This window comes from Hypomesus nipponensis, chromosome 8, assembly GCF_054491055.1.
Source record: "Hypomesus nipponensis isolate SF chromosome 8, ASM5449105v1, whole genome shotgun sequence".
NCBI lineage: Eukaryota > Metazoa > Chordata > Actinopteri > Osmeriformes > Osmeridae > Hypomesus > Hypomesus nipponensis.
The window spans coordinates 10,336,775-10,353,972 of NC_140368.1; the positions used below are offsets into that span (position 1 = coordinate 10,336,775).

At 41.5% G+C, this 17,198-nt stretch overlaps 1 protein-coding gene and 1 pseudogene across 1 annotated transcript; both read left to right on the plus strand.

The window, feature by feature from the left end:
• Positions 1-4,618: 4,618 nt before the first annotated feature.
• On the plus strand, positions 4,619-12,356 carry LOC146275098 (uncharacterized). The gene is made up of 6 exons (XM_084703690.1): positions 4,619-4,676; positions 4,803-4,956; positions 5,229-5,389; positions 5,494-5,700; positions 5,794-5,975; positions 6,096-12,356. Exons 1-6 carry the CDS (start codon positions 4,619-4,621, stop codon positions 11,646-11,648), a joined length of 6,315 nt encoding a protein of 2,104 aa, XP_084559816.1. The 3' UTR covers positions 11,649-12,356.
• Positions 12,357-14,969: 2,613 nt separating this feature from the next.
• Positions 14,970-16,586, plus strand: LOC146275099 (uncharacterized; annotated as a pseudogene).
• The last annotated feature ends 612 nt before the right edge of the window (positions 16,587-17,198 follow it).

Sequence of the window (17,198 nt, forward strand, 5' to 3'; positions counted from 1 at the left end):
TCCTAATGTACAGAATTTATGTCATGTGGGAGTCAGTGAGGCATTCAGGTGGCTGAACGGTTATGGAATTAGGCTAACAATCCAATTGTTGCTGGTTCGATTCCTGGCCGTACAAAATTACATTGTGTCCTTGGGCAAGGCACTTTACCCTACTTGCCTCGGGGGAATGCCCCTGTACTTACTGTAAGTCGCTCTGGATAAGAGCGTCTGCTAAATGACCAACCCCCTATTTTGACAATCTGAAAGGCAAGTATCAAAACGCAAAGCCCAAGTAACTTTGTGGGCGTGACTTCAGCTTGGTTGTTATTTTGCCGGCGGGATAAATGAAATCTAAAAAGGGTTGGTCTGAAGTAGCTACATTACTAATGGGTGTGGTTTGGGCGTAACGTGCAATAAACCAATCAGAGCATCATCTCACATTCCCTTTAAGAGCAGCGCTTGTTCCATGGCGAATTGTTATTATTATGGCGGATTTGCAGGCGCACAACCAAGGAGACCGATGTTGTCGTCAGGGCCCTAAAAGATAGAGAAGTGACATTGTATGAGAAAGGCAGAGCAGTTTTCTCATTGCACTAAGTTGCCCACTCATGCTGCTCATTCAAATTATTATTCTTATTTTTACATATATTTTTTTTAATTGTTATATTTTTTGTAGTATTTGCCCAAAAATTTGATTTCTCGGAGATTCAAAACACAATAAGAGCATGTGGCAGTTTACATATTCATGACCCATCCCCTTCCTTGGCATCCCTGCCCAGTGCCCACCTCTTACAGCCAAGATCTCCATCCTCCTCTCTGAGGGATGAACAATGGATGTTGGCTTAATGCTCGGCCCCCTTAAATTAATCTCACAAGACCTACAGACCTCCAGGCTCTAGGTGTAATTTAGTATACAATCAAGAAACAACCAAAATGTCTGTTCTACATCATCATTTCACATTTGTAGCATCACATATGTACTGTATTGTATACAGTAGATACTTCATTGCAGCAGAACTGGTCACTTCACAGCAAACTGAGTAGATGATATGCAATAAGTCTGATTGCTTTGGCCATCACTAAAACAAAGAAGAAAGAAACAAATAAAGACAGTAAAGATACTCAATAATAGTTCAGTCAAGACACTCACGTGGTTGATTTCACAATTTATTCATACACATGACAAATGGTTAAACATTGGCGGAACGAACATGGGGAAGCGCTCCCTGCCTTCACTGCAGCATGCATGACATGAGGCAGGGAGCAACGAGTTCAATCCCCCACGAGGAGAACAGACAGACAACATGGGGGAGAAGGGGATGGTGGTGGGTGGCAGCTGCGCAGAACACAAGGTAATCGAGGACGCGTGTGCGTGCATGTGTGCACGGCCTACAGCCTATGGGCTGAGAACACGGCTATGGGTGATATGGCTCGCGCTGCCCGAGTGCCATGCCTGAATTAGCTGAGCGAAGCATTGCAATGCATGAGAGAAAAATGTGTGTGTGTTTGTGTGTGTGCATGTGTGAGTGTGTGTGTGTGTGTGTGTGTGTGTGGGAGGAAGGGGGGGGGTGAAAACTAAAACCTTATATTATGATATGGCAACGACAGTGGGAGCGTTCTGATTGGCTAATGGGTAGTCATGCCAGCCGCGTATTGACCTCATCGCCGGTCCGCGGTCTGATATTAACTCCTTACTAACTGGGAGTGAGGTCATGCCGGGAAAATACAAGACGCACTTATTCCGGAAGTACAACGGCACTTAGGAATGCTTGCTTGATTGGACCGGATGTTAGTTTCCTCCAGGATCACAATGACTCTTATTGAGAGCCTTGTTGCTCTTGTAGGCAACAAGAGCAGTTAGTTATAACGAAGTTCACTCTTGAACTCTTGTATTCGCTGTGAAATATTTTATTGTTGATTGTTCTCCTACAGGTACAGTCTTGCACTTTTTGGGCTTCATATTGTTTTAATTTGTAACTTGTATAACTGCATGCTCTTATGGGTCTTCCCTTTGGCACTTGTTTAGTTTTTCACAATGTATGCTTCATGTTTTGGCTGCTTGCAGTGTTTGGAACTAACTCGTTGTTATGATCAGTGACGACCTATGCTCTTTTGTAAAGCTCTCTCTTGGAAGTCGCTTTGGATAAAAGCGTCTGCTAAATGCATAAATGTAAATGTAATAAATACAAACAAGAGTTCATTATTAAAATGAGATCATCAAACCATTAAACGTGAGCAATGCAATCCAAATAGTACAAGGAAACAAGAAAATAAAAGGTCTGTTCCAGGAAGTTAAACAAATTGATCAATGTACATGATAACATTGGCAAAGCCAAATTTGGTAAACTTTTTTTCTTCTAGTCATGGTCTTTGACCATGAATAACTTTTTTTCTTTCTCATTATATTATTATCTTTCTTTCTCTGGACAAGGGGAATACGTATGTGAGGATGCTGTTCACTGACTACAGCTCAGCATTCAACACCATCATCCCCTCCAGACTGGTCTCCAAGCTTGTGGACCTGGGACTAAGCACCTCCCTCTGCAAGTGGATCTTCCACTTCCTGACGGGGAGGCCACAGATGGTGAGAATCGGTGACCGCACCTCATCTGTACTGATCACCAACACAGGCACCCCCCAGGGCTGTGTGCTCAGCCCTCTCCTGTTCTCCTTGTTCACTCACGACTGTGCGGCAACGCACAGCTCCAACCTCATTGTTAAGTTTGCTGACGACACAACCATCGTGGGCATCATCTCTGACAGTGACGAGTCAGCCTACAGAGAGGAGGTTGACACCCTGACATCATGGTGTCAGGACAATAACCTCTCTCTCAACATCAGCAAGACCAAGGAGATGATTGTGGACTATAGGAGGAGGCAGGAGGAGGAGCATGCACCCCTACTCATCAATGGATCTGAAGTGGAGAAGGTCAGCTGCTTCAAGTTCCTCGGGGTGAACACCAGCAACGACCTCACCTGGTCTGTTCACACGGACAAGGTGGTCAAATCGGCCCGTAAGCGTCTCTTCTTCCTGAGGAGACTGAAGAAGTTTGGTATGGACTCAGTCATCCTCACTAACTTTTACAGATGCACTATAGAGAGCATTCTGACTTGGTTGTATTACAGTGTGGTATGGGAGCTGCACAGACAGGGACCGCAAGGCCCTACGAAGTGTGGTCCGTTCTGCTGAGTTCATCATCGGCAGTAAGCGCCCAGCCCTACAGGACACCTACCACACACGATGCCTAAGGAAAGCCGGCAGGATTCTAAGAGACTGTTCCCACCCATCCTTCAGTCTCTTTACCCCGTTGCCTTCTGGCAGGCGTTACCGCAGCATCCGGTCGGGCACATGCAGACTGGACCTGTTTCTACCTAAGGGCCATCAGGCTTCTGAATGGACAATGATATGGACATTGATTTACTGCACACTAGTCACTTATACACTGTCACTCTTCAGCTACTGGTTGCACTATCAGTAACATATCAGTACTCCACTTAGGTTAGAATAGGTTATTGGGTTGAAATAGGTTTTATGTGCATTTAGGGTTAGTATAGTGTATTATTTATTGTTATCTGTAATTTAGGAAGTTTTAGTATTAGCGTTAGTATAGTCGATTATTTATTGCTATCTGTATATTTCGGAAATTTAATTTATTTAAGCTCAGCATATATGTAAATTATGTTCTGTGTACTTATATGTAATGTTATGCCAGGTGCTTGCGTTGTCTTGTCTTAAGAATTTCAGTGCCCAGTCTGACCTTGGGTTGTTCTGTGTACCTGACAAATAAAAAGACTTGAACTTGAACTATATATATAATTATATATAAATTATGTATTTTTTATCGTATTTGAAGTACTTAATAGACACCATTAAAAAATAAGATGATTTATTTATATTATTAGATGCTTGACTTATTAAGCAAGTTTCAAATAAGTATTGCATTAAATGATAAGGTCGACTATCCTTTCTACCTTAGTCAGTTATGACTCACTTAGTGAAACAGACACATCAGCAAACACAAGCCAGATAGGTTTCCATGACGGCTGCATATGTCACTAAAGTTCCAAATAAGTTCAGATACGTAAGTTTTGTTGTAAAACAAATCTAAACATGAGCATGGATAAAGACTCAAAATGCTGAGACTGGTCCCTTACTCAAGACATAATTACATTTATCTCAAGAGCAGAAAGCAAAGACTGTGATAAGACTTTATGAGTGCGTCAAGTGTCATGCCTTTTTTTATTGTTCTCATAAACCAACAAATAATTTCTTACTTCCTTCTTCCTGTACTGAGTTAAACCAGGTTAAACATTTGTTCTGTACTTTTTGTGATACAGAAATCATTTGTTAATCATTTACAAGGCATGAGCGTCTGATAGGTTTCCAATCAAAGACAAATATATAAAGACAGAAAATGCTGTCAGTACCAACCCAGCATTCACTGCAGACAAGGTGGGACTAAAGTATTCAGTTGAATTGGTTATTTACTGTTTTAATTCTTGGTCAAACTTCAATGTCTGAAACTTAGAGCAAGTGCTGTGATTGACTGTTCTATTATTTAGATTACATGTTTTGATGCATATTGGCAAAACACTGTCTGTGCTTTGATCCTCAGCAGCATTTCACTGTGAGGTGAATATGGGGGACACTGAAGATGAAATCGCTGTCATTGGCATGGGATGCAATTTTCCAGGAGGTACACATTTATTTTGGCTTTACGTACCATTATGTATCAGAGACTTGTATATTATTTAATTTGTCATGTAAAATTCATTCCGATAAGATAGTTATTTACTAAACGTTAAGTTGATGCTTTTGACAGGAGAGGGGCTTCAACATTTCTGGAATGTGCTTTTGGAGGGTAAGAACTGTGCTGTGCCAATTCCAAATGAAAGATTTGACATTTCCGAATGGTATGACCCAGATGACAACAAAACAGGAACATGTCGCACTCAAAAAGCTGCTCTCATTGACGGGTATGTCCTATCTTATCTTGACTGTTGAAGGATATAAAAAAAATTAATAGTCATTTACATGCTGAGTAAAAGGTTTTGCTCACAGACTAGCACATCAAATGTCTTAATGTCCACCTTTTTGGGGGGTTCTAGAAATGCTGTAATATACTCGACCTGTTGTGTTAATTATTAACATTAAAAGCATACATTTCAAAACACATTTTGACATGAACAAAACAAATTAAGTGTATATCTGTTTATTTTTCTCTATATATTTTTTTTACTGTTTCCAGGTTTAATGAATTTGATCACAAATTCTTCAGTATGACAGAAACTGAAGTAGCACAAATGGACCCTCAGCACAAACTCCTTCTTGAGTGTACATATAGAACTTTAGAGAATGCTGGACTGCCAATGGAAAAGGCAAGTGGGACCAGAACAGGAGTATTTGTGGGTAAGTGATAATTAAGTTACCAGCTTTAACAAGGATTCATTTAAAATGTAAGGCTTTTGTATGGCCACACCTCATGTACTGATTGCGTCTGCATTGCTTTGAAGGGCTTATGAACAGAGATTATGAGAGTTGTGCTGCACAGAAAAGCCCAAATGATATCAACCACTACACAGGCACTGGAATGGCTATGAGCATAGCAGCCAATCGAGTCTCCTACATGTTCAATCTCACTGGACCCTCACTGTCCATTGACTGTGCCTGTTCATCGTCTTTGGTTGCTATTCATTTAGCATGTCAAGCATTAAAACAAGGTTGGTCTTAAAGTAAATATTCTATCCAGTGTAATTGATAATATAAGACAAGTCAAAGCTTTAACAGGCCTTCTATTGGCTTCCTCTTATCAGGTGACTGTGAGATGGCTCTGTGCGGGGGTGTCAGCTGTATTATAGACCCAAGGCTTTTTGTCGCTCTCAGCAAAGCAAAGATGATCTCACCTGAAGGCACCAGCAAACCTTTCTCCAGCAGAGCAGATGGCTACGGCAGGGGTGAAGGCTGTGGGATGGTGTTGTTAAAGCCATTGAAACAAGTAATGTTTTTTTTATGTAAAATCAGTCATCAAAGAGGCAAAATATCCTAATTTAAACTTGAGCCACATTAAATGAACAGATTGTTAAAAGTGATATCGCACATTAACTGTTTTAAACAGGCTCTCAAGGACAGCGACGAAATATGGGGCATCATCAGCAAAACTGCCGTCAACCAAGATGGCCGCTCAGTCACTCCAATCACCAAGCCGTCCATGGTCCAACAGGAGGCGCTGTTGCGCACAATCTACTCTGCGTCTGACCTGTCCCATGTCCAGTATATTGAGGCTCATGGGACTGGAACCCCAGTTGGGGACCCTATAGAGGCAGGGAGCATCTCCAAAGTCATCGCCACAGCCAGACCTCCTGGCTCAGACACACTCCGCATCGGCTCTGTGAAAGGCAACATCGGCCACACAGAATCTGCAGCTGGAGTTGCAGGGCTGATCAAGGTACTTTTGATGATGAAGAATGAAACCATGGTACCTTCTGTCTTCTACTCTGAGGACAGTGCCAGTATAGATGTCAAAGCCCTGAATTTGAACGTTCCAACCAAACCAGAAAAGTGGTCACATTCTGTTAAGGTTGCAGGAATAAATAACTTTGGTTTTGGTGGAACAAATGCACATGCTATTGTCAAACAATACAAGCACACTCGTACTCCTAAACAGATCGGAAGGAAACCTTACAAGTGCTTTGTCCTATCTGCAAGTTCTGTCAAGTCGATTACTATGATGATGGAGGACACAATTCAGCAGATAGATGAAAACAGCAAATTTGACCTGGAGAGTCTCGTCTACACATCTGCATGTAGGAGAAGCCACTTGAAACACAGGTACAGGAAGGCTTTCATGACCTCCACTCTGGCTGATCTGAAAAATCAACTGAAATTGACGGTGAATAAAAACATTGCCCTCTCAAATTCAGATCCAAGGTTAGTGTTTGTCTTTTGTGGAAATGGTGTGACCTACCAAGGCATGTGCAAACAGCTTCTGAGAGAGGAACCTGTGTTCAGAGACAAGGTCAAGGAAGTTGAGAGCCTTTTCCGGGGGTTCAATAACATGGCGATCTTAGACAGACTGGAGGCTGAGTCTGAGGCTGATGACTTTTCAAAACCAGAGGTTGTCCAGCCTCTGCTCTTCGCCGTTCAGGTTGGCATCACCAGTCTCCTGAAGCACTGGGGCGTCCAACCTGACGCTGTTCTTGGGCACTCTGTTGGAGAGGTTGCTGCCGCCCACTGTTCTGGCCTCTTGTCTCTTGAGGATGCTGTGAAGGTGATTTATCACCGCAGCGTCTTACAGGGTATGGTCACAGGTGGAAAAATGCTTGTGATTAGCAACATGGCAGTGTTGGAAATCTTGAAGATGCTTCCAGATTACTCTGGAAAGATTTGCATGGCTGCATACAACAGCCCACAGTCTTGCACCCTTTCTGGTGATGCAGATGCTATTAAGAGTCTCCACCAGAAGTTAAACATGCCAGACAAGAATAAAACTCTGTTCCTCCATATCCTGGACGTTCCTGCCGCTTACCACAGCCATATGATGGACCCCATCCTAGCCCAAATAGAGGACAGGGTTGGCTCTTTGAAGGTGAACGAGACAGAGACAAAATTGTTCTCAACAGTGACAGGGAAGGAGGTGGAACAGGCAGACTTCACGACAGGTAAGTACTGGGCCAGGAACATCCGAGAACCTGTTGCTTTTGAGCAGGCAGTGAGGTCAGCAGCTGACCAAAAGAAGAATGTGGTCTTTGTAGAGATAGGTCCCAGAAGGGCTTTACAGAGGAACATTATGGAGACTCTCGGAAAGGACATCACAGTCATCTCTTCTGTGCAACCAGATAAAGATCATGAGACAATGCTGTCTGTTGTCTCCAAACTGTTTGAGCTGGGAGTCCATGTTAATTGGGACCAGTTCTACAAGGGATGTGAAGTCTCACCAACACCATTCCCAAGGTATAGGTTTGATAGCAAAAAGGGAGAGGTTATCAATGGAAAAATGCAGAAAGGGACGTCCAGTAATCACAAAGCGCTAAGCCAGAACAATAACGGCAATGGCTTCAGCTGTGATCTGTCTTCGCCATCTTTATCTTACCTCCTACAACATAAGCACAATGGTGTCCCTATCTTGCCAGGCGCCTTCTATGCTGATCTGGGTTTAACTGTTGCCCTGGAAAGTGTCAAACCAAAGGTTCCACTTAATACCCTGCAACTCAGCATTGACTTTCTTAGCCCATTCCTTCTCACACAGAATGCACCTGAGATTCAAGTGCACGTTGAGCCTGTCGAAGGTACAGCACATTTCAAAATTCAGTCTTCTACTGCAACCTATGCATCGGGCACTGTTGTTTGCAAGCGAGAGAGACTGATTGAGGAGCAGAACATTTCCTTAAGCTCCATCTACAAGAGATGCAAGCTACTGATTACTTCTGAGAAGCTTTACTCTGACCTGAACTCGACTGGATTTCAGTATGGTAATGTTTTCCAAAACAAGGGGGATATACACTACGGGGATGAATTTGGGGAGGCTATTTCAGTTGTCACTGTTTCTGAGGAGTTGCTGCCTCAATTGCATGACTATTGCATTCATCCCGTAGTGTTAGACTACCTGATGCAACTTTTTCCTATTACTGTTTCCAATGCATTTGATGGAAGGCCAGGGTTCCCAGCCAGAATTGGAAGCTTGACTGTAAATGAACCCCTGCAAGATGAGATGATCATCTATCTGAGAGCCACTAAAGTGGAGGATCATCAGTTTGAGGTGTGTGGCTGCTTCGCAGACAAAGAGGGCAGGGTGTTGGTTGAGCTTCGGGATGTGTTGATCAAGTACCTTGGGAGCCGCGCTGCTGTACTTGAGGAGGACTTTTACCACAATGAATTCTGTGTCGTCTCTGAAGACATTGCATCCTCTCGTCGTCGCAAAGCCTTGGTTTTCTCTGACCAGTTAGGAATATCGAGGTCTTTGCAACAGCACTTGAGTTCAAAATCTAGATACATCTCCTTTACACATGCTAAGGATATCCTGACCCATGGATTTCCCACTCTCTTGGCCAACCTCAAGATTACAGACATGAAGAAGAACTTTGAGGAGGTTTTGTTTGTGTGGGGTGACGAGGACCTCACAGCTCATACATCTGAGAGTGTTCTGGAGAACATGGTGAACTGCTGTGAGACATTCCGACAGGTCATCCTGGAACTTAGAGACACTCGTTTCACTAATTCCATCAGAGCAATAACCTATCGCTCAGCAGAAACCACAGTTGACCACATCAGCTCAGGCTTTGCCCTATCTGGTATGATTAGGTCATGTGCTGCAGAGATGGCTGAGCTGTCATTTCAGTGGATTGACATCAACTCCATGTCCACTGACGACATCCAAGCTCTGTCACACATTTTAAAATCATATCCATGCAGCAAGTACCCTGAGTTGGTGGTGAAAAACGGGTTGGTTTTTAAACCTAAAATTGTTCACACTTCCCTTGAAAGAATGGAGAGGCCAAGCTTTGAAAGGAAAGTCTGCTCAACAACTGAGCCCTGCACATTTCAGACTACTGACCCATACACAATGACTACCTTGACTGCCATTCCCTCTGACTTGGAGAATCAGTACATTCCTGATAAGACTGTTGAGATTAAGCTCAACAAGATGTGCGTTCATTCCTCTGATTACTTCCCCGTCAGCGTCTCTGACCTGAACTTTGGCCAGACACTCTACTGGAGCAAACATGATGCTCAGAACCACAATGTTCTGGCTCTAGACTTCAATGGTACTGTCACTGCTGTAGGGAATGGTGTACGCAAACTGAAAGTGGGAGATGAAGTTGTCTCTTGTTATCCAGTTGTGGCATCCACAAAGATGATTGTTCCTGAAGAGGCTTGCTACAAGACAAAAAGATTTAAATTTCTAAAAGAGACACCATGTGTTTCTTACTTTGTGTTGGCATGGGAGATCATGAACAGAGCATTGCCCAAAGTAAAAGAACAAAAGAAAACTTTGGGAATCGTGACTTCTATTCGTGACTCAGCTCTACTGAAGGTCTTGTCTCTGACAGCAAGCAAATCTGGATGGGGTATTCATGTAGGAGGACAGTGCAGTGGTTTCTTTGTAGATGTTGATGCAATAGATGCATTTGTCCTCCTACCCCCATTTGATGAGTCTTTGGTTGCAAAAGTTGTCAATTTTCCTGGAGTGAAGCATGTTGTCATTGTCTGTGAATCCCACCCCGAGGGTTTGCTCACCCACACAGTTGTCAAAAGTGAAAAGAATAGCATTCGCACACAGAACATCCTGATGACTAGCATCGTACAGAATGGGTCACTCAGAGCACAGATGCCACATGTCTATTATTGGCTCATGTCTTTGCACTTAGACAGGAGGGCATTTGTTCTCGACAGCTTCACTTTTCAGAGACAGACGTCCGGAAGCATTGAGTTCCTTCCTTTGGACGAGCAAGATTCCTACTTCAACTTAAGGATTGTTCCTGTGGTGGCACTGGGCAAGGAGGACTCCAGAGGTGCACTTTCCAATATTCCCTTGCAACAGAAATCCATCCAGCTTTTCCAAAAAAGAGCGGTGTACATTGTTACAGGTGGTCTGACTGGGCTGGGCTTTGAAACAGTCAGGTTAATTTCCCAGAAAGGGGGAGGGCATGTTGTCATTTTCTCCAGGCGTAATCCCTCACCAGACATGCAGGAGGAAATAAACAATGTGGAGAAAGAGACAGGTTCCTGCATCATTTGCATCAAATGTGATGTCTCTGTCTCTGAGGATGTGAAAAACGCAATTGGTCAGATTGGCAAGAAATTCCCCTCCTGTTCAATCAGAGGGGTTTTCCACAGTGCCGTTGTCCTGCATGATGGTTTGATTGAAACCCTTGACAAATCTCTCTTTGAGAAAGTAATGAAGCCAAAAGTGAATGGGGCTCTAAATCTGCACCATGCAACAAAACACTGCAAGTTAGATTACTTTGTGTGCTACTCCTCCATTGCTGCCTTTCTTGGTAACGCCGCCCAAGTTAACTACAGTGCAGCAAACACGTTCCTGGACACATTCTGTCAGTATAGACGGAACATTGGACTGGCTGGGCAGTCCATCAACTGGGGGGCTTTGAACCTTGGTCTTCTGCTGAACAAAGACCATTTCCATAGGTTCCTTGAAGCTAAGGGGCTGATGGTGATGGATGTGGCAGAGATACGCCAAGGGTTGGAGCAAGCCTTACTGCTAAACAAATCCCAACAGGCAGTGTGTAGGTTTCACTTCAAAAACATTATCAACAATGTTCTCTCTCAAAACGCTGCACTAAAGGTCCGCCTGATCGATGTTGTGGAGGAAACACTCCGCAAAACTCAACTGTCAGACTCAAGAGCAGACACAACTGTCTCCTTACCTTCTCCTGCTGAATATATCAAATCTCTCCTCAGTGAAACAGTGGGTGTTGACAAGAACGAGCTACACGAAGAGTCCACCCTCTATGCCTTGGGCATTGACTCAATGCTTGCTATGACTCTGCAAAATCGCATATTTCATGAGAGGGGTGTGAACTTGCCACTGGTTAAAATCTTAGACCCAGACGCTTCACTGTCTACATTGATAGCAGTTCTGGGGGAAAGCACAGAGGCTGAGAAGGATCAGGGTGATGATGAGGAAGCAGTCCTCGATGCAACAAGGCTGTAGGCCTCTCTGATGCATATGTTCAACATAAAAGCATAATCACATTACATGGGAAAGAGCATTCGTTTATTGCAGGAAACAACACTACAACACGGTTATAATCATCAATTGAAACTGATATATAAAAAAAAAAAAAAGGAATTTGTGAACTAAGATTTTACTAAAAAGGAAAATGATGAAAAAAACTAATGCAATGCAAAGATGAAAAAACAACTACAATTGGCTACAAATCTGAATTAATCTATCATTAACAATAATATTAATAATATTGTTACTTGGTAAATAGCATATTATCAAGGGAATGTCACTGGATGTGCAAAATGCATCCCAGCAGGATTTTGATGATATTCAGGCATCATAAAATTAGAAGCCAAAGGTATACTGTATTGTGTACAATTAGGATTTTCTAAATCACCATAGCATTATTGTTTGTGATTACTATTTTAATGCAACTGTTATTTTTTATTCTGTAATGTTGTGAAGTCCAAAATGTAGTACATTCTCTTACACATTTACAATGCAATGCACATGCTTTATTGTTTGAAAATGTTTTCAACACGCAGATGAACATTGGTGTATCGCCTACAGTAGATCATAGTCACATTACTTTAAACTAGTCATCATGAAATCAATTCAAATAAAGGACATTCAAAACGTTGATGTTGTGTTTAACTTGTGTCAATAATTTGCATAGGTGTAGCCTACCCAGGAGCTTCACTATGTAATGAAAGGCCGATCTTTGTTTGCATACAATTTTCAATTAAACTTAATGTGTACACTGTTGAAGCAGATCTCCCCGGAATGTGTACAAATGGTGTGGAAGGGCTAGGAATGCATTGCCAAATTGTTGAATATAATTATTGGCCTCCGATCTTCGTTTTACCATCATAATTGGATCACATAGGCCTACTTTGTTGCAATGAATGAGCTGCCTTGCTCATTAAAGCTTGCTTTGATGATTTTGTCAGTCCCAACCCTATGTTTGTCTCCCCATCATAAGCGTTGAGGAAGTGAAAACACACCAACGATGTCCAACCGTGAGTAAGCCTAAGTCAATTATAACTGGGGGAAAAAAACATAGTAGGCTGGCCTAGTTGATGATTGAAAAGTTGAAATTGTAAAAACAATGGACTTCTAAGTTCTGTGTGTGGTAGTGACGAAGATACATGCAGTTGGCTATGTTTATTTTTTGATGATGAGGATAAATAGTTTATGAAATGACTGTCCAGCAGCAACTATGACAGTAAAACAGTTACACAGTCTATTTTGTAGCCTATAATTGCTCAGTAGCCTACTACACGCTCAGAAGTTCATGTCTACTGATGCCCCTTTTATTAGCTCCCAAGACTGGTTGCTCAAGGCTACTTTCATATCCAAGTGCATCAGAAAATGTTAATAACCGTATGCATTAAATATTCAAGCCAAGTCAAATTAAACTGTTTGTCGGGGCAACGTTTTGATTAGACCTGCCTAATATCAAATTAATATCAACACACAGGTCATAGCCAAGTTGTTTCGCTCACCCCATTTCTGCTTTGTAGAACATTTTAGCCCTCCTTACCTGTCATCACATAATTCAGCGCTGCAGAGAATCTCACCTATTCCCCTTTCTCCTCCATGTCACTATATATAAACTCACATTACCCTTTATCCACAGGGGGTGTCTGCGGACATCACTTACACACAGTACCCCTCTCTGCAATTAGTAGGCACCCCTTTAGGCATTGGCCACCTACCAAGCCAGACATGCTTGGGATCAACGCTCCATTTAAAACATGCTTTTTATCTCTGGTCTATGCATTGTATATCATTGAGTCTAATGCATTTAATGAATTTGTGTATGACTGTTGCACCAACTGGACATGTTATATTAACATATAGTCTACATTTGTTCCAGATGTACAGTAGTTAACAATGGAATGTGGGAACAGGTGAGGGTCGACCATGGGAATGAGTTTTACATGTGCCTGTACCTGCAGGAAATCCCCCAAAAACTATTAAGCTTGCAGCCATCTTGAACTGTGAACTGAATGCGCCTGCACCTCCACATTTCCACCAGAATTCCACGACTTCAGCAAAATATTACAATAACGAAACAATTACAATCAAAAACTTATTTTTCCCCTTTTTCGGTTTTGGTTTTGAAGCAGAACAACCAAATTTGTTTTTCGGTTTCTCCGATTTGGGTTTGAAACGGAAAAATTATTATTTTTTGAATTTGAATTTACGATGTTTTCTTTTTCTTTATTTGTTTTTCAATTTCCCACGGTGCCATCAATTCTGCATGCGCAATGGATAATCTCCAACAGCGTTTATGTATTACTGTGGTTACCTTTAGTTTACAGAGTGTGGGTGATTCTGATGTAATTTCCATCAGATGGGAGTCCCACAGAGGTCTGCTGGCAGACCTGGGGTGTCGTTAGACCCTTTTTACTGGGGCACGTGACCAATGATAAATCTGCTGTGCCCCAGTAAAATCAAAAGTTTGAGTTTTAACAATGTACTTTATTAGTCAGTGCATTCATTTAGATTGATGATCCTGGAAAAAAATAAAGGTATCAACGCTTGTAAAATCAAAGCAGTTTAACCAAAAACACAAACCGATGCCTGCAGAATTAATTGTCACTGCGCTCTTCTGAGCTTGCCAAATAGCCACTGCAGGACGCACACAGAAGTCCAGGTGTAGGACTCGGACACAATTGAGGTAGGCTAAGAAAACATTACAAAACTAAATAAAGTTTCAAAATGATAGGCCTACCGATCATCGTATTTTCACTAAAACATAAAAACAATATTACATGAAGTTCATAAAAATGTAGGCCTATCTGCGCACAAATTGATACGAATTTGAATGTACGCTGGCATTAACTATTGATGTCCCTGCCAAAGACCGAGGTGGAATTAGTTTCATATTCTACATTCGTCTCACATTCGGAAGACGCTACTTTGCAGTGTCGCGTTAGGGACCGGGTAAAAACTACCCGTACAATTTTGAAAAATGATGACTTTTATAATATTTTTATTAATAAAAAACCTCAAACGAACAGCAGAGTATTCCAACAATGTATATACCTCTCCCTGCCACCAAAGCTGATATCAAACTTGCGTCCCTGAACTGTTGTATAGTGGGTTAAGCAAAGGGAGTTTCTATAGCCAAGGAGTATATTGTGCAGAGCATGCTTGGAAGAAAAAAAATAATAGTCTAACAATGCCTCTGTGGCACACCCTTCTGGCCATGTAGCCCATACCACGCACATGTATACCTAATAATACCTAGCCCATATCTAATGCTGACTAATATATTTATATTTCTTGCTTGCATTGGGTTCCCGTAACTTTAACCCAATCCCATATAATGCTGAGTATATGGGACACAAGATGTACATGGACCAAAATGATAAATTGGTCATGTTTGCAGTGACTCATGTGATTGCTGTAGATGGATACAGAAAAAAACTTGTTGCAAATGCAACGATGCCTGCTAAAAACAAATCTTGCCATCTATGAAGAGGTGTACAGGTCAGTGTTGTATGTTATGTTTGATCAAACACATTTTATCAATTCTAATAATATTAATAATTGAGCGTTTATATGTGTTTATGTAGACCTGCAGTAACACATTATGGAATGTGGGATCAAGATTGTGTGGATAATGGCAAAGAGTTTTACCTGTGCCTCTACATGCAAGAGAGGATGTCAGAATATAGACACAACCAGCAAAGACAGCCATACCTCCAAACACAGTCAACAAGGGTAATGTCAACATCTGCATCTACATTACACCATTGGTGAAAAGTATATTTAGCCAAGTAATGCATTTAAGTACAAGTCTGAGGAACTTGTACTTTACTTGAGCATATCCATGTCCTGCTACTTTATACTCCACTACATAATGAGTAATCTAATAATTTAAAATATATCCTGGGCCAATTGTCAAGAGTGGTTACAATCAGTACCTCCGATAATACTTATTCTAGGATTTTGAATACATAACCTTTTCTTATGTTTTCAACATTGTGTAGTCTTGGGAATTTTACACAACAAGGTTTTTATTAGTCTATTCACTAGTTCCCAACTGTTAATAACATAGAAACACATTGTTAACAGACTTCTATAATATTCAAAAAAAAAAAAAAAAACACAGAATCACACAGTGAAAAGGATGTGGCCAGAAATTAACAACCGAGTGAATTATCCATTTAAGGAGGCCCTCATCCAGCTACAAGATCAGGAAGCAATAGATATTGAGGACAAGGTTTTGCACATCTAATCTGACAAGGGTCTGCACATCTAATCTGACCTGCCAGATGTGCCAGACTGGCATACACAGATTTGTGCAATCATGGAATGCTCACAGGATTCCAGGTATGTCACATTTCCCTTAAAAGTTACTCAGTTTGTGTTTTATCATTGAACATCACAGTAAACATTTTTAGTGTTGTTAAAGAGAGAGGGTCACCAAATCGCCTAGCAGGGACTGGAACACCAAGAAAAATCACAACCGATCTTCTACCAGATGCCACAGTTGCAGCTGACATGTACGACAGGGACATGGGATCCTCCCTAACCAGAGTATCTTTATTCAGAATTGACCCCTTTCTGTCTGAGGCAGACAAAGTGAGAGCAGAGCAGCACTTTGCACATTATTACCCCAACCTTTCAGTTGTTTTTGACAGTGCTGTCAATTACAGCTATGTTCCCTTCAAAGAGGCCTTGATCTACCTCATTGATGTAACAAAGACTTGTTCCTAATTTCATGTGCACTGGATTGTGAAGACATCTGTGTCTGTGGACACCATTATGAAGTTACTACTACAACAGTAGACGGTGTAAGTATACCCTGATAGTATTTACCATACAAGTTTTACTTTACATGTGTATATAAGTGTCACAAAAAAATGTCAACTGCCTATTTTGTTACCATTAATAAATAATTTTACTGTCATTGTATCCATATTACACATTATTCACAGGGTAGTTTTATGGAGATTTTTTTTAAATTTTGTACAGAAAGAATAATCAGAGACACATAAATTGTGTAAACAAAGTAAATCCAGCTTTGCAAATCTCCACAGAAGAGCCTGTCACATCTTGCCACATTTAGGCCTACTAGCTCTTATAAAATCACTGTGAGGTGGGAACAATGATGTAACATAAAACATTGTTAAATCTTCTAGCTCTTAAAACTCCATAGCTAAGAACATCGATGCAACATAAAAACATCAATCCTCAATATCAAAAGTATTTATAACATGAAATAACACTGAAAAGTAAGGATTGATGGCAAGCAGAAAAGCAACATTTACTCTTTGCGTGCCAGCTCTCTCATGACATTTACTACACTAGAAAGGCCAGTGACTCTGTGAATGTTGATCATCTGCTCTGCACTTCAAACACATTGAGGAATTCCGAAGCCACACAGTAGTACAGGATCTGCATCCGACCAAACTTCCACAGCATGCTGCAAATAATGGATCTTCCATGATTCCTGTCAGTGTAAGAAATACATATTAGAGGTCTGAAAACACAAAACAACATATACTAGATGAAGAC

What these genes read in the sequence shown, in the direction of transcription:
- LOC146275098 (XM_084703690.1), top strand. Translation starts at nt 4,619, where the DNA reads ATGGGGGACACTGAAGATGAAATCGCTGTCATTGGCATGGGATGCAAT. An exon ending in GGGATGCAATTTTCCAGGAG is followed by an intron (nt 4,677 to 4,802) that starts GTACACATTTAT and finishes TGCTTTTGACAG; the next exon opens with GAGAGGGGCTTCAACATTTC. An exon ending in TGTTAAAGCCATTGAAACAA is followed by an intron (nt 5,976 to 6,095) that starts GTAATGTTTTTT and finishes TGTTTTAAACAG; the next exon opens with GCTCTCAAGGACAGCGACGA.